Genomic DNA, 25,621 nt, shown 5'->3' with positions numbered 1-25,621 from the left:
AGAAACACCATTGGTCGGTGGTTGTCTCAGACCTGGTGGCAGGTGGGGTGCGGTCGATTGCCAGGTCTGGCCTGCTGGGCACGTGGCGTGGCAATACGCTCAACAGACGCCCCACTCTCCTCCTTCGCCCGCCAAAGGACATCAGCACGGACGGCCACCTTCCGGGGGTCACTCAAATCAGCATCTGCCAGGAGCAGGTGGATGTCGTCAGGTAATTGCTCTAGAAGGGCCTGCTCAAGCATCAAGCAGGGCTTGTGGCTGTCTGCCAGGGCCAACATCTCGTTCATGAGCACAGAGGAGGGTCTGTCACCCAACCCATCGAGATGGAGGAGGCGGGAGACCCGTTCGTGTCGGGAAAGGCTGAAAGTCTGAAAGTCTCAAGAAGGAAGGTCTTGAACTTATCGTACTTCTCCTCCTCCGGGGGCGCCTGGATGAAGTCCTCGACCTGGGCAGTGGTGTCTTGGTCGAGGGCACTCACCACGTAGTAGTACTTCGTGTCGTCCCTGGTGATCTGGCAAATCTGGAACTGGGCTTCGGCCTGGTAGAACCAGACACGTGGCCGGAGGGTCCAAAAGGTGGGCAGTTTAAGGGCGACTGCCTGTACCTCTTGTTGCACAGACATCGTGGGTCCAAAAACATTTGGGCCCGTCGGGGTCACCAACGTAGCGGCTAGCTACACTACTATAGAATAAAGACACAGATTCTGTTGCTTGGAGTCAGAAATCGATTGCTCAACAGGGGTGCGGTGCGCCCTTTAATACCGAAACTCTTCCCGCGTTACAATTCCCGCGCTGATGTCATGCGCGGGTTACCCAACCTTCCCGCGTGCGGGCTTTCCTAGCCCAACGATGGAGAAGGAGGGCCCCGTGCCACCTTGGGTCGGGGCCTCCGACGATGCTTGCGATCTTGGGAGCCGGTTCGATACTGGTAAGGTGAGTCGCCACAGGGTCATCCATTTAAGACAGATTATACAAAATATTTTCCTCAGATCTTTAGAACTTTCTACCTCAAGAGGATAACAGTAGCAGAGCTCTTGAATATTTTTCAGGCAGAGACAAACAGCTACTTAATAAGCAAGGAGGTGAAAGATTACTGCAATGAATGCAGAGTTGTGGTTACAAACAGATCAGCCACGATCCTATTAAATGGCACAGCAGGATTGAGAGACGAAGGGGCTCACTCCTGCTCCCAATTCATACATTTTTATGTTTGTAATAATCCTGAAATAGCTACCTGATTAATTTTCATTAATATGGCAATCAGCATTACCATGAAAGGTTAAAATTATTTTTAGAAAAAGCAAATCCTAAACATGTCTATGAAATACAATTTCTGTAAATGAGAATTTGTACTTCTTGATTATATACACGTACCAACTGCCCCTGCTGTACCTATGCAAATAACAGTCACATGGGTATCCGACACTTACCTGAACCAACTGAGCATATGACCAGCATGGCCTCCATGACGACAGTTTTGGCACCAAGTAAACCAGTTATTGAACTGAGCCAATTTTTTGTCTTTGCTGAGATCAACCTTTTCATCAGACTTTCCAGTTCCTATTCAAACAAAGAAATTCAATTATAGCTAAAGAGACAAAGATGCATTACAATTCCAAATATTAATATTAAATAGCTATTCTCCAATGTTGCACTTCCTGATTTTGTTGTAGGAACTTCACCTTCAAAGAGAGGGGAAAAAAAAATCAGCAATGAATGAACCCCTTGCTTTCTAGTTATCCGTGTATTTTTGGATGAGTTATTTATAATTAGTAAAAAAGGTACACAATCTCTAAAAGGTTATAAATATTCTTTTGATTTCTAACACAAACATAACATAAATTCTGCTAATTGACATGGTTGAAAAAAATGACTTTACTATCTAACAGGATACAATGCCATATTTCTTGCAATGAAGGAGAGACCAGTTGATAACGTGTGCACCAGTTACTTAGAAGAATAATTTGCAAATAATCTAATAAATGTGAGCATTGTTCTGGATGGCAGCTATTTGTAATCAAAATATATTAAGAAGCAATTCTACCAATGCTCATCAAGGAAAAGTAGGTTAAGTGATATTCAAAATGATGCATTATTAAACAGATAGTACATTCAAATAATATGTTCTAGAAGGCATTAATCTAATCTTCAGGAGTCAAAGTAACATCATTCTCAACAGGAGTTCTGTTACCCTTATGCACAGTAACCAATGCCATGCTTCAGAATTTTTATTGGCAGTGATATCAGCACAGTGCTGAAAGGACATTTAAGATTTATTTACCAGAACTCAGAAGAATGAAAAGATTATTTGATCTGTTTGGGAGTCAATCATCATTTGTTTGGCTGGAGCAACATTTATAGATTGAGACTGAAGTTCACAAACCACTCTACAGCCTTTTGAAAGAGTAACATTTCCTTCAGAAATCTGCATCAAATTTGTACAGAGAATAGGATACACCAACATAATCCTTTGTTTGATCCATATTACCATATTCACGTTCTTCAAGGCTGGTGAAACCAAAGGAGTCTTACCATTACATCTTGAACAACTACCTTCTTTTGGACAATGTTTTCTGTCAGAGCTTTATTCTTACCATCATTGTTGAAATCGATGAAGGAAAGTGGACAAGAAAGGGATTCTTGAAAACATACAGCAAGATAAAAGTGAAGTCCCAATGGACTGGTAGGTGATGTTACATTGATTCAAAAAACCTCAGGGATAACATCAGCAGATAGGAGGAAAAGGAATTTTTAATCATTATCAGGAGTCAATGAGTTTGGGTTGACAGAGGGTGGGGTGTTGATTGAGAGAGAACAGGTTACTGGGAAATAATTGGGGGAATGGGATTGATGGAGTTGCAGCAAATGCTGGCATTGACTTAATGGTCTACTTTGTGGGATGTACAAATTTACACACAAGGCTTTAATGACGAGTTCAGCCACATGCCATCAGGTTTTGTGTGATGACTTGCTGATCAAACTGGAGCACATTGCACGAAGGTAGAGTGCAATAGCAGTCGTATAATGCTAGCACCCAAGATAGTGCCTGTGAGCTTGTGTTAGTCTTTATTTTCACCATGGCTGCAATCTTTCACAGATGGTCAAGAAATGTCAGTGACCTGTCAAGGGTTACTACAAGGAGTGTTGGTGTTGCACTGTGGCAAGATTTTTCATCTCCACAAAAAGTAAAGGAATATGTTGTGGTTGCCAAACAGTTTACGAGATGGAATGCAGCAACCATGGATTTACCACATTCCATTGAATCTTCCACTTGGCCCATGCATTTAGGTCTGCTGTCAGAATGTATTCCAAGTCCCTGACAGCCTGAGCCATGTTGTCAATACAGTCAAATTTTCTTGATGTTGTAGGCACATACATCACTTGTCTATACTGAAGAGCTTGGGAGTGAAGACCTCTACTGGGTAGTCATTCATTCATGAGTTTTCATAGTTCGTTGGCCTTATCCCACAGGTGAATCCTCATTGTTTGTTGCTTAAAAGATGTCCATAGTAGGCCTGAGCATAGGCCTAATGCTTCTATATCGTGTCATAACAGATGATAGGTCATGAGATCATGATATAATCTGGCCATAATATTCACCATTATTCACTACCTCATTATTCCTTTATTTTGCACTATTTATTTATTTTTGCAATTTATAGATTTTTGTCTTTGCACAGTACTGCTGCCGCAAAACAACAAATTTCAGATCATGTCAGTGATATGAAATCTCATTCTGATTCTGTAAGAAGTTAGTCTACTGATTCATCAGTGCTGAAAACCCACTAACTCATCAGGAAGAGAGGCCAATCGACAAAGGCACCAATGCTTCAAAGAATGAGCCATTCCACAAGCTTATAGATGGTACAAAATAAGATTGCCCTACTGAAAAGCTTAAAAAAAATCCTAGATACTTGAAATCATAAATGACAGAAGGTCATAGATCTAAAACTAACTTGCTACAGGAACTGGTAGACGTAGCCCATTTTATGTTTAAAGGAGTCAAGACAGGGTTAACAAAGGTACAGTAAAGCTGTGACAATTCATTTTGCAATTGTTTGGAAAGCCCAATGGCTCAGCATGTGGCTCACCTGGTTCTGTTCCCCATGCTCCCTTTAACTTCCCCAGGCCATGTTCCTACGCACCTGGGATCCCGTTTCCTGCACTCCTTTACACTCTCACCTTGTTCAGTTCACTGGAAAATTTATTATACTGCTACTGTGTAATATTCAAAGAAAAAGCAAATTAAAGGGTATCAATAGAAGTAAAATCCAAATTTGCCAGTGTGGCACCACCATAGCCCGAAGGGTGCCAGATCATTGGAATTTTACTGTAATGTGATTCTAAAACAGCAAAGAAGTTAAATATGGCAAGTTATTTTCCTGTTATCAGCAAAGAAGACAACGACCTAGGTTGTTAAATGACTGCTCTGATCTACACTTCAAACAGATAGTATCTTCATATAAACAACTAGTGGTTACCTAAACAGCTTGAAACTGGAGTTCCCATATTGATAAGACAGAGTGCACAGCGAGGAAGGGGTTTACGACATCCTGGACAGCTTGTAACCTTTGATTTGGTAGGAGAACCACTCACACCATACTGGCTGAAGCTTCTCCCCTGATGTGGTATGGCAGAGCAGCTATACGATATGGATTTTCCACAGAAGTTACAGCTCACAAACACCTGGAATATATGCAATAATACACAGCTGTGAACAAAAAAACATGCAATATCTTTACTATAAAGAGGTTTGACCTTCATTTCCTAACAAATGAAATGAAAGCCAATGCCAAAAACAGTAGTAACAAATATGTAAGAAACCAAGTTCACTGTTTTCACCCTTCCCAAACAGACCCAAAAATGTTTTACAACCAGCGTTATATAGCAAGGAAACAGGCCCTTCAGCCCAACTCATCCATGCCGACCAAGTTACCTACCTCAGCTGGTCCCATATCCCTCTAAACCTTTCCCATCCATGTACCTATCCAAATGTCTTTTAAACATTGTAATTGTACCTACCTCTACAGCTCCTTCTGGCAGCTTGTTCCATACACCCACCACCCTCTGTGTGAAAAAATGTCATCAAGGTCCTATTTAAATCTTTCCCCCTCACCTTAAACCTGTAACCTATACTTTTAAACTCTCCTACCCTGAGGAAAAAGACTGACTACTCACCTTATCTATGCCCCTCATGAAGTTATACACCTCTACAAATGTCACCCCTTAGCCTCCTACACACCATGGAAAGTCACCCCAGCCTATCCAGCCGCTCCTCATAATTCTAGCCCTCCAGTCCTGGCAATATCCTCATTAATCTTTTCTGCACCCTTTACAGCTTAATGACATCCTTCCTATATTTGGGCGACCTGAACTGCACACAATATCCAAGTGTGGTCTCCAATGACATGCACAGTTGTAACACAACGTCCCAACTCCTGTACTCAATGCCTTGATTGACGAAGGCAAGCATGCCAAATGCCATCTTCACCACCTTGCCTACCTGGGTGTCCACTTTCAGGGAACTACGTACCCCTAGGTCTATGTTCTACAACACTTTCCTGTCCTGGTTTAACTTACCAAAGTTTAACTTACCAAAGTTTAACTCAACCAAGTTGTGAGGTGTTAAATTATATGTGCCATTCTTTGGCCACTTCCCCATTTGATTTAAATCCTGTTTTAATCTTAGATCACTTTCCACTATACCACCAATCTTGGTGTCAGCCACAGAAATTTAAACTTGATTTTGACCAAAATTAACAACGTAAAATTTATCTAAATTATATAAAAAAGTATCAAAATACATTCATCTTCAAACAACCAAATAACATTTTAAGGGTAGCACTGCCATAAAATTTATTCAACACAAAAATTTGCTCAGGCAAGTTAGTAACATTCAACTGGATGTCCTTGCCTCCTACATTCATCTACCTCAAAACCTAGAACCAATCAATATTCCCCCTTTAAATCAATGCAAGCTTTTGAATTGGCAAGAATACAAGTTGACAACATAGATTGTATGCGGAGCCCATGTTTCAGTTACATTACAAATACAAACTTTCATTCTCACTTTGGAGATCACACAAGCGAGTTAGAAGAAAAAGTTACACTTCGGGGGTGCTAGTCACAAACTGAGGATGAAGGTTCTATGCTGCACACTGGGCTGCATTATTCAACCTGCTGATCAACTGTAATTGTTGGTAATTTGTTTCTGGTTGGAACAGGGCCAGATTGGCTGCATCTCTTGATCACTGCCAAATCAGCATGGATCTGTGATGGTTGGAGCCCTCTGAACAAGATCCAGAAAGAACTGGGATCTCTGGCTCAGCAGGAAATGCAGTTGCCTGGGAGAAAGTAAAGTGGTATTGTGGGGTTGGGGTGCAGTCAGTGAATGAAGCAAATTTCACTTGAGGACCAGCCTACCAATCTCAGTGGGAAAATTGAGGGGTTTGTCAGTAAAGAGAGCTGTAGGTGTTGCAGCCACAAACTATTTGCGAGTCATGGGCAGACATCCAATCAGATAATCTAGTTCATTCATGCAGCATAGTGTCACATCTGGCCTGCATTGAACCTGCACACATCTATCAAGCCTCTTCCACAAATCATGCACAATTTACTATCACCATTACTCAACAGTTGGTTTTATTCCTCTCCCAAATAAAATATCTAGTACAACTGGAATTGATGGGGACAGTGCATAGCTATGCATGTTCAGGTCAGTGTCAAGTTATGCTACTCATAAAAGTGAGGTCAGAATTCATCTACAGTTTATTTTGCTCACTGTGCATGGCTAATGATATGATCAAGAAGTGACTGCCCTAAGTGGACTAGAATGGGGTGGAGTATTAAAAATCTCTCTCAATTCCAAGATGTTATTTCTGGGAAGATTTCAATCAACTGATCTGCTTAACATATCGGGAGTACTACATGTGATAATGTTAAATAACCAGTGAACTTTGCTCATAACATGAAGCTTAGAAGATACATTCATAACCACTGCATTTTTCCTACTAAATTTCTGATTACCTCGAAGGCAATGCTCCAGAGTCAAGAACTGGTTCTAGTTGTACAAGATGGCAGCTTACCAAATGCTATGTTGACAACCACCTGTTCTTAGGTCTATTAAGTCTGGCAGAATCCTTGCAAACATTGTCATTTCATGCCCATTATCTTATCAATTTGCACTCAAGTTCTCCAGTGTGGACAAATGAGAGTAATAAACAGAAGGCTTTTCAACACCTCAAGCCCTTCAGAATTCATTCATGGCTGATTTGCATCCTAACATGATTCACCCATTATAACTATGTCCTTTAATACTTCTCTTACTGGCAAAAGATTGATCAGAGAATTTCCAGCAAGGACAATCTGATCATACAAAACACTGATGCATCCTGCTGGCAATTTATTTCACAGTAAGAACATAGCTTTGAAACAGGCTTCATCACTCTGTTAAGAAAAGTTCTTTTCTTTTTTCCTGAGCACTAAATTAGAAGACTATAAAATTTTTTGTATTGCTAAGTATTTAACAATGTGAAATTTAAAGAATCCTAATAAAAACATAAAAAGCTTGAAAATTATTTCAGTACATTAACATCTTGATTTATTAGAACTAAACAATCTTCATGACGAAATAATGAGTTTAGATTTATGTATTGGGTCTACAGATTTTTTTTTTATTTACAGCGTGGTAACAGGCCCTTTCGGCCTAATGAGTCCGCACCACCCATTTTAAACCCCCAAATTACCTACCCGTACGTCTTTCGAATGTGGGAGGAAACCGGAGCACCCGGAGGAAACCCACGCAGACACGGGAGAACGTACAAACTCCTTACAGACAGCGACGGGAATCGAACCCCGATCACTGGCACTGTAGTAGCATCGCGCTAACCGCTACACTACCGTGCCGCCTTAATGTACACAAATGGATTCAGAGTAATTAAAAGATTAAAAATAAACATTCAGGAATTTCTCCCATCAATACCACCAAAGCCAGTTGCATAATTCCACTAATGACAATTTTCTAAAACCAACTTGTTTAATGGCATAGTATTCGAGGCCAGTTTTTTTTTTAAATTTCATGTGCCATGACTAAAATGTTACATAGAATTATTTACTCAAAAAACATTAACTCTTAGTAACTACGAAAGATCTGAAATTAGTTAATACAATGATTTTGACCTAAATGGGTAACCCAAAATTCAAGTACTTTGCTCACCCCCAACCATAACCAATTCTGAATTATGCACTCTGAAAGATTGAGGAATTAAATAGAAATTGTGTAAGAGTAATACAATTAAGCAGCAAATGATGAATGTTCCCAATTTAGATGGCTAAATTGAAAAGCCATTAAGTTTTGAGGATGGTTCCATCGCGTGTAAATACAGGAATTAAAAAAAATGCCTGAAGAGAACCCAAATGCAACTTGGTGAAATTGCTGTTACAAGTTTGTGATAGCAAAGGAACCAGAATATGATGAATATAACATTCTGTTGCTACCAGCTTATGAAAAGAAAATTACATAGTTTAACATATGGGAGAAAGGGAGGGGAATACATCCCAGAATAGTCTTAATATATCCTAAATTCAATCCCAAGCTTACTTTTCCTGCACCCATGACTTCCCACACAATTTTTGTGCTCCACCTATCTCAAGATTCATCCCTTTTTCTCCTGCACAATGCTACCAAAACTGGCATTTCATACAGTTTCTTCTAGATGTGGTCTCATCAACAACTCATTTATGTTAACCAATACAAGCTAGTACTAGTGATCCCTGCATTACAGTGGGGGTCACGTTTGTAGAAAATTGTCCAAGTCACAATTTTCCATAATGTAAGGCTGCATCATCTGCACATGCATCAAGAAACACCAGTTGAAAAAAAAATTAATTTATTTACTTTTTTTAAATCCCCCCACATAAATTCTGTAAGAGCAAATTTTACTCTGCATCTTAAATTTTTGGGTAGTGATTTCTGAATTCTGTAATTTCCATTACACAAAAAGCCAAAACGTAAGGGTCACCTATATATTACCCCATATCATACCTCAATAAAAACTGGCGGATCTGTCAAACACTTTCTTTTATACACCCATGACGACTCTGCTCACTCCAATTGATACTTCCGAAATACTCTGTTACCATAGTCTATAGTTCACCTTTTTCCTCTCTTACTCCTTTCTCAAATAGTGGAGTTACATTTGCCAATTTTCACTCTACGGGAAACGTACTACAATCAAGAGAATTTTGACAACCAATGTATGCACCATCTTCATAGCCAACTCCTACAAAACCCTAGGAAACATGTACCAATGTTCTTGGAACTCTATCGTAGTGTAGAAACCAATGAAAGTTAACAAGTTAATCTATTTTTGAAACAAGTTATCATAACTAAACATTTTTAACATAACTATACTGTTCAGTTTGTTCAAAATCCATTCACCTGTGCAAGAGGTTTTGAAAATGGGTCCAATTTACTCCTATGGATGTCAAATTCAGCCCTCTTATGCCAGAATCTCCAAGCATCAAGCAAGTTCCTGTAATTCTCAATCCAATATTGGACCCTGGGATCCTTCACAACATCACTGGGAGAACCCTGAGGATGTTAAAATATAAAATTTCACAAATACTCTGAAATCACATTTAACAGAGGTCAGAACTTATTTGTCTGGGTGGAGGGAGGGAGGGGGGAAATGGGGGGGGGGGGGGGGAAGAGATAGAAAAATCACAACAATTTTAACATTTACTTTAAGTAAGCTACACTATAGTCAAGTTATCCATGGGTCAAGAGTTATAACATGGTTAGAAAAAGTTAACATTTTTTCAAGACATTGAGCCAATAATTTAAAACTATTTTCATAGGCAACATCAAAGTCAGCTACAGTTCACAATAATCTGCTAGAACCATGCCTTCTTTTAAATATTATACAAATGCTTCAATCACGACTCCTTTCCACCATTTATATGCTAACTCTATGCAATTACCAATCAAATCAGTAACTGTTTAAAATAATCATCATCCCTTTGAGTTGCTCTGCACAATTCATTCATTTGACTAAATAGGACACAAAACAAAGGACTGCAGATGCTGGAGATTTTTTTCATCAAGATAGGACATCCTGGTTGGCTGCATGTTGAGCGTGAATCACTGGCTCCTTGTTATGAATTCTTTTTATTACAATTAGGGACTCTGATTAAAGTATCAAAAATATGAAGTTTTAAGCTTCAGTACTAAAGCAGTAATTTAAACCAGTATATTTCATGAAAGGGTGGAATAGTGGTCATGCTCCTGCACTTGTAAATCAATAAACTGCAATTAATGATCTGGAGTGACAACTTCAAATACTTCTACATTAACTGGAGGATTTAAATTCAGCTGATCAAATAACTCTGGAATGGAAAGGAATTGCCAGTAATTACAGGATTGCCATTAGTGAAATAAATGTTTTATTTTGTTTTTTTTTTAAATATGGAAATAAATCTTCAATCTCTACCTGGTTTATATGTGACTTCAGACTCACAGCATGATTGACTCAAAAAAAACAACCCACTCAGTTGTATAAACAACAAAAAAAAGACTACCCAGCAACTGCAGTGCACGATTACCTTAAAAAGCAATTCAGGAAATGCAAAGAAATGCTAACATCATGAAGCTTGTATCCTACAAAGAATACACAAAGAGGGCCAACATTTGGTGAAAAATAGATGTTCTTTCATTAATGTACAAGCACACAGGACAAGAAATGTAGTTCACTCCTCAAAAACTTCAGCTCACCTCAATTGCAAATTATACTGCCAGTTCATTAACCCTCAACTACCAACTTTAGTTCCATTTCCTTGAATGGCAGCTCATTCAAAATTTTTAGTGCTCTTTGGTTGGAAATATTTTTTTCTTAAATCTCAGTTAGAATCTTGTATTACAAAGTCAACAAACATCTGTGGCTCAGTTGTTAGCATTCTTACCTCAATTTTAAGGCTTTGTGATCAGAGGCTTGAAAACAAAGTTTTAGCAGCCCAATGTGGTATTAAAGGGAGTTGTACACTCTCAAGGATGCCTTTTTCCAGTCGAGACATTAAAATCAGTCCTCATCTGCTCTCAGGAGTACATTAAAGATTCCATGCCACCAATTCTGAAGCAGCACAGGGAAGCTATCTTGTTATCCTGGATGATTTTATCCCTCAACCAATATCCCACAATGTTGTCATGGGGGCAGGCTGTGCACAAATTGTCTGCCATATTTCCTGCAACAAGTTCACTTCAGACTACATAATTGGCTGTACAGTGTTCTGGGACATCCTAAAGTCATGAAAGACACTACAAGTGTGCAAACTTTTCTTTCCATACATAAAACATAGTAATTGCTGTCACCATTTTATTTTACTTACTTGAAGCATACAGAAACTTGCTGTCTGTACATCACCAGTCCTATCTACATAACTCTCCATGAGGTCAATGCCATCTTTTGTCAAGCCTGTTAATAGAATTCCCTCTAGGTTTCCAGCTTCTTTCATTTCACTGGTTAGTTTGTCAATGTACCGAAGAATCTAAAGGACAGTATCAATTATTAGTTTAGCAAAACAGCTAAAAATAGCATCATTTCAATTTCTTATATTAGGCAGCTAAATTCAAGCAACATTTGAAGCATCTGGGAAAAGTAAAACTTGCTTCTCTTAATTCTGCACAAAAATACCATGGCAATTATAAATGCAAGGATGTGAAAGTCATGACCACATTTCAATATAAGTTTTTTTTAAGTTCATATCCACAAACTTAATTTCCACTTACCTTTATAATGAAAAACTCATACACAGAACAGAGAAAAATAGGAGTATGCCATTTGGCTCTTCGGGTTTTCTATGCCTCTCAATCCAATCAAGGATTGATCTTCTACCTTAATACCATATTTCCACAAATATATTCGGTGACTTGGCCTGTATGCCCATATGTGGGACAGAATTCCACAGATTCACCACCCTCTGAATAAGTAATTTCTCTTCATTTTGGTCCTAAATGACCTACCCTCTCACCTGTCCCTAGACTCTTCTACAACTCCATAAAAAAATTCCAAAGAAGTTGGTCATGAAAATAAGTCCATGAAATTGGAATAACCAGTTGGTAGGATGGTCAAGACATATTTATACACCTACCCTTCAACAAAGACAAGTAATTGCAGGGATTTTATACAATGACCGTAAAATATTATTAGCTCACAATTAGAGTAGAGTATGCAGCATTAGTCATACCATAAAAAGGAAGAATGCAATATTACTTGGGATGGTACAAGAGATATTCAAACATATTCTTAGACCAGAGATATTTAGTTATGAGAAAAGATTGCACAGAGTGGATTTGGTTTTCCAATAGAACAGCAGAGAGACCCATTTTCTGAGGATGAGAAGTCTGTATCCGAGGAACATACATTTGGTGATTGGTAGAGAAAAGGAGAATTTACTTGTCTCACAAGAGTGGAGGCCAGGAATTCTGCCTGAATCTATTCTGTGCCCCCCTCCCCTGCTAAATTATTTTAAATCTTCCCCAACAGCACCAGCAAGAATATTAGTACTGCTTTGGTTCAGGAATGACTCGTCAGCTGATACAGGTTCTTGCATCCCTAGAAACAACCCATGATCCAGAAAGCTCTCCTCCCAGCACCATCCCTTTAGCCACACATTCATCTGACCTATCCTCCTACTCCTATACTAACTAGCATGTGGCACTGTAAGTAATCCAGCCATTACAACTTTGGATGTCCTGCTCTTTAATCCATTCCCTAGCTCTCCAAGTTGGTACTGCAGGACACCATCCCTCTTTTTACCTGTTGTCAGTACCAATGTGGGCCACAACATCTGAGTGTTTACTCTTCCCTTTTAGAATGTCCTGCAGCCAACCTTGACACCAGAGAGGCAACATACTATCGGAAATCTCGTTCAGAGTGACAAAAACATCTGTTTCCCTTAAAAGTGAATCCCTTATCACTTTAGCTCTCCTAATCTTTTTCCTCCTTTCCTTTGCAGCAGAATCATCAATGGTGCCACAAACATGGCTATTTTGGTTTTCCACAACCAGCTCAACAGAGTACATCTTTTTGAGATGGTTTAGCTCATGGGACTCCAGCACCACCTGCACCTACTGCTCCACCTGGTGGTCATCCATTGCTTTTTTTGGCTGGGCAGCCAAAAATTGGCTCTGCTCAATCAAATTACTATTTTCTAAGTGGTTTGATATCTTTAATATGGATACCAGCATTTTCATGGCTACCACATTGCAGTTCAACATTCTCTTTCCCTCCCTTCATGAATAGTAGGGTCACATTTGCTACCCCTTGATCTGCAAGAATCATTCCAGAATCTAGAGAATTTTGGAAGATGATAAGCAGTACATTGATTATAGTCACCTCTTTCAAAACTCTAGCATTTATCAGTTTTCAGGCTCATTAACTTCTCCAGAACTCCACACCCCCACCCCCCAACTAATACTAATTTCTTTTACTTCTTCATTTGCACAAACTCATGGTTTTCCAGTATTTTGCAGAGCAACAGAGTGATCCACTGGGCCCTCTTACTCCAACATACCTGTCGTGGGCATTTCTGTCAATAACAGATGGGTTAAGAATAATCTTTACAAAGCTAATACCTTGTCATCATATTGAGGATAGCTTCCATTATTAATAAGGGCCTAATGCCACATTAACTGTGACAGACCAAGGACAAATCTATCTGCCGAAGTCTAGGCCTGCATTATCCAGCACACATGTAAATCAGTACATATTGGGATGTCATATCTTAGGATGTCCTACATATATCTATATCTATATATATATATCTATATCTATATCTATATATATATATTAAAAAATCAGCATCAAGTCAGATTGATTCTGGTTCAATGGAAAGTAAAAGAAGTGGTACTGGTGTATTAGTAAGCATCTTATTTTCCTTCTTACAGTCCATCAGAAGCAAGGATCAATTTTATAAATGACTTGGTTGAAGAAGCAGAAGGGTGGGTTGGTAAGTTTGCAGATGACACGAAGGTTGGTGGTGTAGTAGATAGTGCAGAAGGTTGTCAAAGGTTGCAATGGGATTTAGACAGGATGCAGAGCTGGGCAGAGAAGTGGCAGATGGAGTTCAATCTGGAGAAGTGTGAAGTGATATACTTTGCAAGATTGAACTTGAATGCAGGGCAGATGGTTAATGGTAGGACTCTTAGCAGTGTGGAGCAATAGAGAGATCTTAGGGTCCAAGTACATAGATCCCTCAAAGTTACCACACGTTGATTGGGCGGTTAAGGCGGTGTACAATGTGTCAGCCTTCATTAGCCAGGGGTTTCAGTTCAAGAGCCGAGAGGTAATGCTGTAGCACTATAAGACTCTGGTTAGACCACACTTGGGATTATTGTGTTCAGTTCTGGTCGTCACATTATAGGAAGGATGTGAAAGCTTTCGAGAGCGTACAGAGGAGATTTACAAGGATGCTGCCTGTTTTGGAGAACATGTCTTATGAGGGGAGGTTGAGCGAGTTAGGGCTTTTCTCTTTGGAGCAACGGAGGATGAGAGGCGACTTGATAGAGGTTCATAAGATTATGAGAGGCAAAGACAGAGTGGATAGCCAGCATCTTTTCCCCAGGGCAGTAATGGCCAATACTAGAGGTCACCCATTTAAAGTGTGTGGAGGAAAGTTCAGGAGAGATGTCAGAGGTAGTTTCTTTTTTCTTTATTACATAGAGAGCAGTGGGCGCCTGGAAGGCACTGCCAGGGGTGGTTGTAGGGGCCGATACAATAGGGTCATTTAAGAGACTATTATAGGTAGGCACATGGATGAAAGAAAAAATAGAGGGTTATGGGAGGTGAAGAGTTTGAATGTGGATCAGGTTAATAAAGGTCAGCACAACATCATGGGCCAAAGGCCCTGTACTGTTCTATGTTCTAACTCCTATTTTATGGGTCCTGGGGAGGCTAATGGGGGAAGCACAGCCTCCACTTAGGCATATTTTACCAACCTGGTACAGCTACAATAGAGCTATCTGCATGCAAAACTCCAAAAGGCAACAAAGGACACATCCAAGTGATTTGACATCCATCAGCAAAATAAGTTTAGTGGGCCTTACCACATCTAGCCTGGAATAGCAAACAGCATAAATATTACGTTAGGTGTATTGAGTATGGATTTATGAACTTTTACACTTACCTGGGTGTCATTAAGAAACATATTAGCGAAGGCCACTCTGTCACGTACAGCTACGCTGCTCTCATACTAAAGCGGGCAATGGAAATAAAATGACAAAATTGACTTACAAAACATGTTAATGATCAAAATTATAAACATTAAATGTTACAAAAAGAGCTTACCAGTACACCATCATATGATCCTGGTTCACTAGTCAGAAAGGCAAACATGACGCACAGATAAGGATTATTTAGCTGCAGTCTTAGGGTGCTACACATTTCTCGCCACAAAGAATCCTTTTCATCTGTGTAACCTGACAGTGCCATAGCTACAACATTCAGGTTCAAATCTGCTGCAAATCACAAAGTATTCATTACAAACTACCACTTTAAATTTTATTCAAAAACATATTGTCGAAAACAATTTGAAAATAGTATTCCCTGTCAAATATCCAGCTCCACCCCATTTCCATTAACAACCTGATCCAGATGAGGATTACAGTTTCTGCCATAATCAAATATGCAGTGCAGGGAACACATTTTAATTGAAAAGCCACAGAAATGCAGTGCATCCTTGATGCGAAGACTCACTGGATTCAAGTTGACCTTGCCCTTTTCCAGTGTATTGTTTGTAAGGTCTCTATTTACACAAACAAAAATACTGATGTTTACTAGCCCCTGGCCTCATAACAAAAGTCAGAGTAAGAATGTCATCCAGCAGATACAAGCCTAACTGAGGATTTTACATCTAAATTGTAGTCAGGACCTCAAAGATTGAACCATACTTTTATTCTTCTGATGGGCTCACTTCTGTTAAAGATTCACCATCCTCCACATTATATAGTCTCTTTCTCCTCAGACTACCTGGGTTTTGCTGCTAATCACACTTATGCAAAGTGCACCAAGATAGATTCCCCTAATTCTACATAATTTGGCCTGGTCAGTACTGGCAGCCCCCTTTCGGTTAGGCTCTTACAAACAGGACTTAGTTGTCTCAAGATATGGCGTTTTGTTTTAAAAATGGTGTATTTTCAAATTAGTGGGACAATTAATATTTTCTTTTATGAAAGTGAGTATTAGTCTTAGCCTAGTCAGAAGACCATGGGGTTTAAAATCCTACTCTTACAAAAAAAAACACCATAAATCTAAACTGGCTCTTCAGATCAACAATGAGAGAAAACTACAATAATATTATTATAGGTACCTCTCTATTTAAACATAGACAATTTAGCTGGTGTGGAGCATATTTATATACATGTTACATTAATGTATGTGTATATACACACAATTATAAATTTCAACAAGGATCACATTGGTTACTGTTTTGGCACTGGGCAGCATTATCAAACTAGGTGCAATATGAGTTAAATAGTGCAATATGTTACAATGGTAAATTTATGGTTAAAAGTTTCCACACAAAATCATTTGCATAATCACAACTCAATTTTGTTTTCATGAAGCAATGCAATCAGGACATATAATAGAACATGAATTTGTTTTTAATCTGCATATAAATACTAAATGATGTACTAAAGGTTACCTGGTACCATTTTATGAATATACCCCAAAATGCATTCATCCCAAAAAACTGCACTACCAGTGAGTGAACTGAATCAATGGGGAAAAAAACAGATTTCTATTAAACCTTCTCATTTGCATTAGCCTCTTCAGTTCCTATTAAATTAAATACTTCATCCAAGCACCCATTAGAGACATTACAAATCTAGTTAGATTTTGCAACTTAAAAAAAAACTAATGAGATTTGTAAATGTCTCTTCAAAGGGTCATAAATGGCACAAACCTGAACCATGCTTATTATTTTGAGCTGGAGCTGTGCCGATTTGTGGGTAAATCTGTATTCCTAGTACAACGTTTAGAAACCAACATATGGAAGTTCAATTTAGATTCCATGGAACGTCAACTTAAAAGTACACAGTACCTTAAAAATTACAAACAAAAACCAACAGAAAACACTAGTCCTAAAGTTTGAGAAATGTTGTCATTTAAAGCCTTCACACACAAAAGGAGCATCTATCCTGCATTCTTCTCATTTGGTCACTCAAAACAAACTAATAGTCTTTTTCCTCTCATTGAATGAAATAAAAGGCAATAATACATATAAAAGAGACATTTTTGTGATTAAATGGCTTCAAACAATATAAAAGAATGAATGGTATACCTTTTCCTAAAGCAGCTCCCTTATTGAGAATCTCTATTGCTCTTCGGATGTCAAGGTTAAAAAGCGCAACAGCAGCAGCTCTTTCCCATTCTTCTCCTTGTTCCAATGAGTTCAGAAAAGGACCCACATCAATATCTGGACCCTTTTGGATCCAGCCACAAAGCTGAAGAGCCAAACATCGTTCCTCACTCTGGTACCTGATCACATCTGTCTGTCGATCCGATCCAGTCCAACTATGTTTATAGCTCTCTGTTTTTCTCTCTGGTAATGGAGTAATTTCAAACAAATAAAGGTGATAACGGTGCTTCAGAGAATAAATTGGTTTCTAGAAAATAAATACATCCATGCTTTTGTTAACTGAACCTGACTATTCCAATGTTCTAATCTGCAACAAAGTTTTTACATCTGGAAACGTGCATATAGACAGTGTTTCAAACTGTCTCAGCATAGACAGACAAGTTAAATCCCATAAAAAGCATAAACAGGTAGATTAAATAATGTACATTTTTTAATTATTCATTGTTATTTAAAGTCAGATCCCAAGAAACATGAAAAGTAACTTGGAACATGAAACGACGAGCATTTATATATATCAGAAATTGCAATTAGATTAATTCATACTCACCTGCACTTGATTTCAAAATCGTTTTAATGCCAGAGTAAACAAGGGGCACTTTGTTCACAGATGATTTCTGTTCTGCATCTTCAGCATATTGTTTCATGAGTGATCACAAATTTAGGAAAGCAACATAAAAGGAAAAAGAATTGACTGTAGATCTTTTTTCCTAGCTTCAATAGTGGTTGGCAAAATAAAAAATTAAATGCTTCAGCATCTCCTCGTAATATACTGTAACCTTAATTTTCCACAATTTGAACATTCCCTATTCAAACCTACAATCGCACTTCTGCCATCAAACAGCTGCAGTCCTCATTAATCAGCACCGATGGCTGACATATTAGCCTCAAGACAGCTCACAGCCAGTTGTATACATCATTTTGTTCAATCTCTTTTACAGTGAAAATTGGGTACTACAGTAAACTATTACAATGATTTCACTTCAAAAGCATCTCACTAGGTGTAAAGCACTTTAGTATGCCCCGAGGTTGTAGAAGGCACTATGACAAATGAAATTTCTCCCTTTCTTCTTGAACTTTGGGATAATAACTTCAAAAAAAGTTGTAACACATAATAGTCATTTGTGTGATCATATCAAAGAAAGAGATCTAATTAAATGTTAAAGTACTTTTACAATAGCTAGATGTATCTGGCAAACATATAAGCCGTTGATAACTTTCAATAAAGAGAAAATTACAATGGAGAAATATTTCTAGGGGCTCTATCAGAAACTGCAACTTTTTTCCCTAATAGATGATAGTAAACATACCTTTTTGAAGTTCAATTTTTATCATTTTCAGATTTTTTCCAAAATCCTTTGAGCAATGCATATTGCAATTCTATTTTTCATTTATAAAAAGTGTAAACATTACAAGCAGTGCAGACTGAAGTGCAAACAGGATGTTTATTATGCTTAGTACCAAGCATTAAGATAACCATAGAGAAACAAAGGACTGCAGATACTGGAATCCAGATGAAAAATACGATGGCCCACATCCCTCCAAATCTCTCCTCTCCACATCTTTTAAATGTAATTGTACCCACCTCTACACTTCCTCTAGCAACTCATTACATATACTTACCAACTCCTCTGTGTGAAAAACCTGTGCCTCAAGTCCCTTTTAAATCTTTCCCCTCTCACCTCAAACTTATGCCCTCTAGTTTTAGACTTCCTTACCTTGGGAAAAAGAATCTGACCATCCATCTTATCTATGCCCCCTCATGATTTTATAAACCTCAAAGGTTACCCCTCAGCCTCCTTCACTCCGAGGAGAACAGTCCCAGCCCCTCCTTATAGCTCAAGCCATCTAGCCCTGGCAACATGCTTGTGAATCATTTCTTCACCTTCCCTAGCTTAATCACATCCTTACTATAGCATGGCAAGTGGAACTGCACATAGTACTCCAAACGTGGTCTCACCAACATCTTGCGTAACTGTAATATGACGTCCCAACTCTTATACTCAATGCCCCAACCAATGAAGGCAAGCATGCCATTTGCCTTCTTCACCATGCTGTCCAACTGTGTTGCCACTTCCAGCGAACTATGTATTTGTACCCCTCGGCCACTGTTTTTCAACGCTCCCCAGGGCCCTGCCATTCAATGTGCATGTCCTGCCTTGGTTTAATTTCCCATAAAACATCGCTTTGCACATCGTCTGAGATACAGACCCTTCCGGTAATCAAAAATAAAAATCATAGCATGTTTCATTTCCTTTGAAATATGGTAGTATAACAAAATAAGATTCTAAACTCTATTTAAATTTTGGCCTTAAAATATTACTGCAAAATTTATCACTTTGTAAACAATAATTTCTATTTTTTTTTGATAGAACTATTCCTTTGCTAACAAGAATCTTAATCAAAAGGATATAATGTAGAGTATACCATAAAGATTTCAGCTGAGGGTCATCATCTCCAGCCAACAAATGATTTCTCCACACTTGCTCGGTATCAAGCCCATATCTTGACAGTGCTCGTTGTCTCATTTTTGTGGCAACATCCTTTTCTCCAGAACTAGTTTCTCCCTCTTCACTGCAGTTATACAAGTGCCTGCCACATGCCCACATCAAAGTAGTAGTTGGACTCCATGCCAATGATATTCGCTCAAAGACAGTGAAATCTGACATCAGTCTGTTTGATGTCACCACAACCATACGGTTCTGATTTGTTGGATGCCAAGCAAATGAGGCAATGTAGTTTTCACATGGCTGAACACTCCTTTCTATTATGGTAGGCTCAGTTTCATCCCCAATGGGTGCTGGTGTGTGTTGCATATCATACAGACGAATTATATTACTATCTCTAGTCAATGTGGCCAACAAACCAGTTCTTGTTGGACACCAAGCTACTTTTGTTAGTGGTTTGGGTTGCTCAGTCAACGTCAGTACTGGCTTTTCAAACTTCCGCAGGTCCCAGATTGCCACCTGCCCTTCAAAGAAAGATGCCACACGATCATGGAAATGAGGGTCAACTGTTACACCCTGAACAGCTTTTGTATTGACAAACATCTTTTGGCTGGTGTTTCTCAAGTCAAAAATTGCAAGATTGCGATGCATACCTGCCAAAAGCAGTTTTTGGTCTCTTGGGAGCCAGCAAAGGGAGAGACTTGCATCATTCTGGCCTAGTTCATATAATGGCTTTGTCACTACAAGTCCTGCATCTGTATCACCAGCAGAAAGCCGGACTTTTTCTGCTGGAACTGCAATTTCTGGTGCATATTTGCTGCTGATATCCCAAATGAGTACAGAGAAATCTGCCCTGTGTTTGTCCAATCCAGCAGCAAGCCAATTGCTGTCCACAGGATTCCAAGCTAGTGTATTACACTGACGAGCATGCTTAGGAACAAATTCTTTACCTATCAAATCTCTGAATTTAGAATTGCGATCTTGACCAAGGCTAGTAAGGACAACCCGTCCATTGGCTTGACCAACAGCAAGTAAACATTCAGGATCATATTTAGGATACCAAGCCACACATTTCATATAAGGGGTGTCAGAGTTAATTGCCAGCAATGTGGCTGTGGTGTCCTCGGAAAGCCTCAAAGAACCAGCTTTAGCTTCAAAATTTCCAACTGATTCAGTACGATAAAGACAAAGTTCAGAGTCACAAACGACAAATCTGTCCACATGATGCGGAGCCCATAGAATATCAGGTTTTGAACCACTCATTTTTTTTCCTGCTAGATTTGAAGATGATTCATTCCAAAAGCTTTATCATTTCCATTATCGATTTGATTGAAGAGATACACAGTGAAGGGTATGTGTTTGTATCATTACAAAACTGTAAGAAAAATAAATTATTTTGGTTTATAAATAGTAAATAATTTTGTTTAGCTATAGCCAGCTGAAAGTTTATAACATGCTCATCTTTCAATAAGAAGTATAAATAAATAATATTTTAATTACCTTTCTATCCATCCAAAACTTTCCAACTTTGGTGCTAAGAAAACGGGAGAGGTCATGCTGGATTGAGCCTAACTGACTGGAAGAGTCTGCATGGGCTAAATGTGGAGGGCTTATTTCATTGGCCCTCTGCATTCAAGTACAACTACAAGGTCCAAATAGCATCCACGTCACAGGTGCCATTGAATTTAACAGAAACATTTAAAAAGTATTCAAATTTAGTGAAAACTAAAATTAGTTAATTAAAATCAAATTAATAAAAAACCCAAAGCAAAATAATACATTTCCACTCTGTCTCCTACAGCCTGGAATCCCCTCAGCTCTGCAACATGAACTGCAACACTCATTATTATATAGGTAACAAACAAGCTACAGCAGATTCCTTCAGAATGTTCAGGACTAAAAATATAAATTATTCTAAGAGAGGGTACAGAGAATTTTTCTTAAAATATTAAAGAATGTGGGATTTCAGTCATGAAGAGATAAGAGATGCCAAGGTAGCACTTTTTTCCAGAACGTGGAAGGTTAGAAGGAAATTTAATAAAAGGTGCTCAAAATGTTTTGAAACCGTAAATAACCAAGGGTCAATAATCAGAATCAATCAATCAATAATTAAGCCAGCATAGTGGTGCAGCAATTAGCACTGCTGCCTCACAGCTCCAGATACCCAAGCTCATTGATGAGCTTGGATCCTGTCTGAGTGGAGCTTGCACATTTTCCCTGTGAATGGGTTTTTACTGGGTGGTCCAGTTCTTCCCCTCCACATGCTTAAGACATGTTTCTAGGTGAGTCAATTGGTCCTTGTAAAATATCCTTAGAGGAAGTAGGTGCTAAGAAAGTGAGGGGGGAAAGAAAGGGTTGGTGAGGATGCAAGAGGAAAAGTAGGATTAAAATAGAAGGGTACTTGATGGTTGGCATGGACAATGGGCCAAAGGACCCACTGTTTGGCTCTCTGATTTTAAGGCATGGGCCCAATGCAAAATGGCAAAAGAACCCAAAGGGAATTGAGAGAAAAAGAAACCCTAAATTTTGGATGTCAACAGATATCATTTCAACATGACACACTTCCAATTTATCCCCCCCTCCCCACCCCCTGAAGTGCGCTAGTGCGTTTTCCATTAACCCAGCAACCAATGAATCAAATTCTAACATGGCAAGTTGTGAAATTGAATTTAATAAATCTAGCATCAGTAAACTAAATCTGCTGCATGTTTTTAAAGTCCAACTGATTCAGTCAATTCCTAGTTTTTCCATTTTTTTTAAAAAAGCACTGTTAAAGGCAAGTTACTTTTCTGTTAAGTACAATTTGAACATAAAAGGCTCGAAGGAATGAACTTCTTGTAATGTTTCATATATGTTATTGTACAAGATACCCAATACGAACTAATAAATGAGAAATTTGTCCTCATTCAGACATTACTATCGTTTCAAGTAGTTGTGCTGTTAAAATGCTTTTGATGCATTGCGAGAAATTAATCACCCTGCAGAACCTGCTTTTAGAGTACAGTGCAGCTTTGTGCAGAAATATTAGCACAGATTTTGCAGTCTGCAGTGAAATAAAAGGTGAATCAGATCTCAAAGAAAGATCTCCGTAAGTATCTGGTTATCTCCAAGTCCCTGCCTTGGAGATAACCAGATATTTAAGGAAATCTTCCCAATGTCAGCTGTTACCAGCTATCAATTAGCATTGAAGTCAACAAAGAGCAAATAAAGGAACTACACATTTTTAAATGAGAGTGAGGGAGAGAGACACACAGACACACACAAGATTAAGGTACAGACCAAAAGATTATATACAAAGATTTTAAAAAAAGCCCATTGAACTTTAAAAATTTAAGAGAATGCAGAGCCAAAACAATTAGGCAGTAAAGTCTCACTGAGACAGTGGCATGCAAAAGTTTGGGCACCCCTGGTCAAAATTTCTGTTACTGTGAATAGTTAAGCGAGTAAAAGGTGACCTGATCTCCAAACTGCATAAAGTTAAAGATGACACATTTCTTTCATATTTTAAGCAAGGTTACTTTTTTATTTCCATCTTTTACAGTTTCAAAATAACAAAAAAAAAAGGAAAACGGCCCGCAGCAAGAAGTTTGGGCACTCTGCATGGTTAGTACTTAGTAACACCCCCTTTGGCAAGTATCACGGCTTGAAACTCTTTCTGTAGCCAGCTAAGAGTCTTTCAATTCTTGTTTGAGGGATTTTCACCCATTCTTCCTTGCAAAAGGCTTCTAGATCTGTAAGATTCTTGGACCATCTTGCATGCACTGCTCTTGAGGTCTATCCACAGATTTTTGATGATGGTTAGGTTGGGGACTGTGAGGGCCATGGTAAAACCTTCAGCTTGTGCCTCTTGAGGTAATCCATTCTGGATTTTGTAGTCCATCCTCTTTTCATCTTCAGCTTTTTTTTAAACAGACTGTGTGATGTTTGCTTCCAGAATTTGCTGGTATTTAATTGAATTCATTCTTTCCTCTACCAGTGAAATTTTCCCCGTGCCACTGGCTGCAACACAAGCCCAAAGCATGATCGATCCACCCCGTGCTTAACAGTTGGAGAGGTGTTCTTTTCATGAAATTCTGCACCCTTTTTACTCCAAACTTTCCTGCGTCCTCACCACAAAATTCAGTGTCAGAAGTTTGCAAAGGAAGATCTAAACAAGCCTGATGCATTTTGGAAACAAGTCCTGTGGACTGATGAAGTTAAAATAGAACTTTTTGCCAAAATGAGCAAAGGTATGTTTGGAGAAAAAAGGGTGCAGAATTTCATGAAAAGAACACCTCTCCAACTGTTAAGCACGGGGTGGATCGATCATGCTTTGGGCTTGTGTTGCAGCCAGTGGCACAGGGAAAATTTCACTGGTAGAGGGAAGAATGAATTCAATTAAATACCAGCAAATTCTGGAAGCAAACATCATACCGTCTGTAAAAAAGCTGAAGATGACAAGAGGATGGTTTCTATAACAAGATAACGATCCTAAACACACCTCAAAATCCATAATGGACGACCTCAAGAGGCAGAAACTGATGGTTTTGCCATGGCCCTCACAGTCCCCCGACCTAAACATCATCGAAAACCTGTGGATAGACATCAAAAGAGCAGTGCATGCAAGACAGCCCAAGAATCTCACAGAACTAGAAGCCTTTTGAAAGGAAGAATGGGTGAAAATCCCTCAAATAAGAATTGAAAGACTCTTAGCCGGCTACAAAAAGTGTTTACAAGCTGTGATACTTGCCAAAGGGGGTGTTTCTAAGTACTGACCATGCAGGGTGCCCAAACTTTTGCTTCAGGCCCTTTTCCTTTTTTGTTATTTTGAAACTGTAAAAGATGGAAATAAAAAAGTAATCTTGCTTGAAATATTAAAGAAATGTGTCACCTTTAACTTTATGCCTTTTGGAAATCAGGTCATCTTTTACTCGCTTAGCTATTCACAGTAACAGAAATTTTGACTTTTGCATGCCACTGTATCTCAAGCAGAAAGGCACATCTTTTTCAGGGTCTGATCCAAGGCAACAAAAATGGTACATAAAAACTTGACGTTCTTGTCAACTCATTGATTTCTTAAGATTATGTTGTTGGTACAATCAATACCCCTGTCCAGGAGCAGCAAAGCAATGACAATAAAATTACTGTCAATTTCGATCTAAGATAGCAGACGCTGACAATCTCAACATACAAAATAATGGCTCGCAAGTTCCACTGCATGGAGTCTTCCAGTAAAATGTTTTAATGAATTAATGAATATATTTCAACACTGTGTTAAATTACAGTTTTGGGAAACAGTTTACATTTCAAAAATTCACCTGAAGTTATAGATTCTAAAGGAGTAATAACAATGTTTTCATTAAGTTTCATTTTCCATTTTCTCTAGAGGTTAGTTCTCATGACAGACTTTCTAGCTGCTTTTCTCATTAGTGATTCTGTTCTTTAATTATAATTTAGCTGGAGTTATTCTCCTTGCAATAGAGAAAGGCGTGAGGGTTTCTAATGGAGGTATTAAAATTATTAAGGGTTCAGATACAGTAAAAGAGAAACTGTTCCCATTAGCAGAAGGGTCAAGAACTAGGAAACGTAGAATGAAGGCAAATGGCAAAAGCAGCAAAAGTAACACAAGGAAGCATTTTTTTTTGCACTTAAGTGGTTAAGATCCTGACTGAATTGCCAATTGATATTCAAAAAAGAACTGGTTAGGTATCGAAAGGAAGGGATATGTAGGTCAATGAGGAGTGGGATCAGCTGTAATGTTATTGTGTAGCACCAATATGAACT

At 38.7% G+C, this 25,621-nt stretch overlaps 1 protein-coding gene across 6 annotated transcripts in view; it reads right to left on the bottom strand.

The window, feature by feature from the left end:
• Positions 1 to 25,621, bottom strand: part of mios (missing oocyte, meiosis regulator, homolog (Drosophila)) — a 38,143-nt gene that overhangs the window by 7,309 nt on the left and 5,213 nt on the right. For 3 of the 6 annotated variants that reach the window (XM_052016764.1, XM_052016762.1, XM_052016765.1), the window contains exons 2-10: positions 19,825 to 21,233; positions 17,962 to 18,060; positions 17,337 to 17,597; positions 15,341 to 15,510; positions 15,180 to 15,245; positions 11,382 to 11,540; positions 9,439 to 9,591; positions 4,481 to 4,685; positions 1,430 to 1,559 (exon numbers count right to left, since the gene is read on the bottom strand). In XM_052016764.1, coding sequence (XP_051872724.1) covers positions 1,430 to 1,559; positions 4,481 to 4,685; positions 9,439 to 9,591; positions 11,382 to 11,540; positions 15,180 to 15,245; positions 15,341 to 15,510; positions 17,337 to 17,597; positions 17,962 to 18,060; positions 19,825 to 21,121 — 2,540 coding nt within the window. In that variant the 5' untranslated portion in view covers positions 21,122 to 21,233. Of the gene's footprint in view, positions 1 to 1,429; positions 1,560 to 4,480; positions 4,686 to 9,438; positions 9,592 to 11,381; positions 11,541 to 15,179; positions 15,246 to 15,340; positions 15,511 to 17,336; positions 17,598 to 17,961; positions 18,061 to 19,824; positions 21,234 to 21,358; positions 22,373 to 25,621 lie in introns of those variants that run through there. The other 3 variants (XM_052016766.1, XM_052016768.1, XM_052016767.1) reach the window with 3 other exon arrangements.

The sequence above is a fragment of the Pristis pectinata genome, chromosome 5 (genome assembly GCF_009764475.1).
Source record: "Pristis pectinata isolate sPriPec2 chromosome 5, sPriPec2.1.pri, whole genome shotgun sequence".
NCBI classification, from domain to species: domain Eukaryota; kingdom Metazoa; phylum Chordata; class Chondrichthyes; order Rhinopristiformes; family Pristidae; genus Pristis; species Pristis pectinata.
The sequence above is the reverse complement of the archived record's forward strand: the minus strand, read 5'-3'. Positions and strand labels throughout refer to the sequence as shown.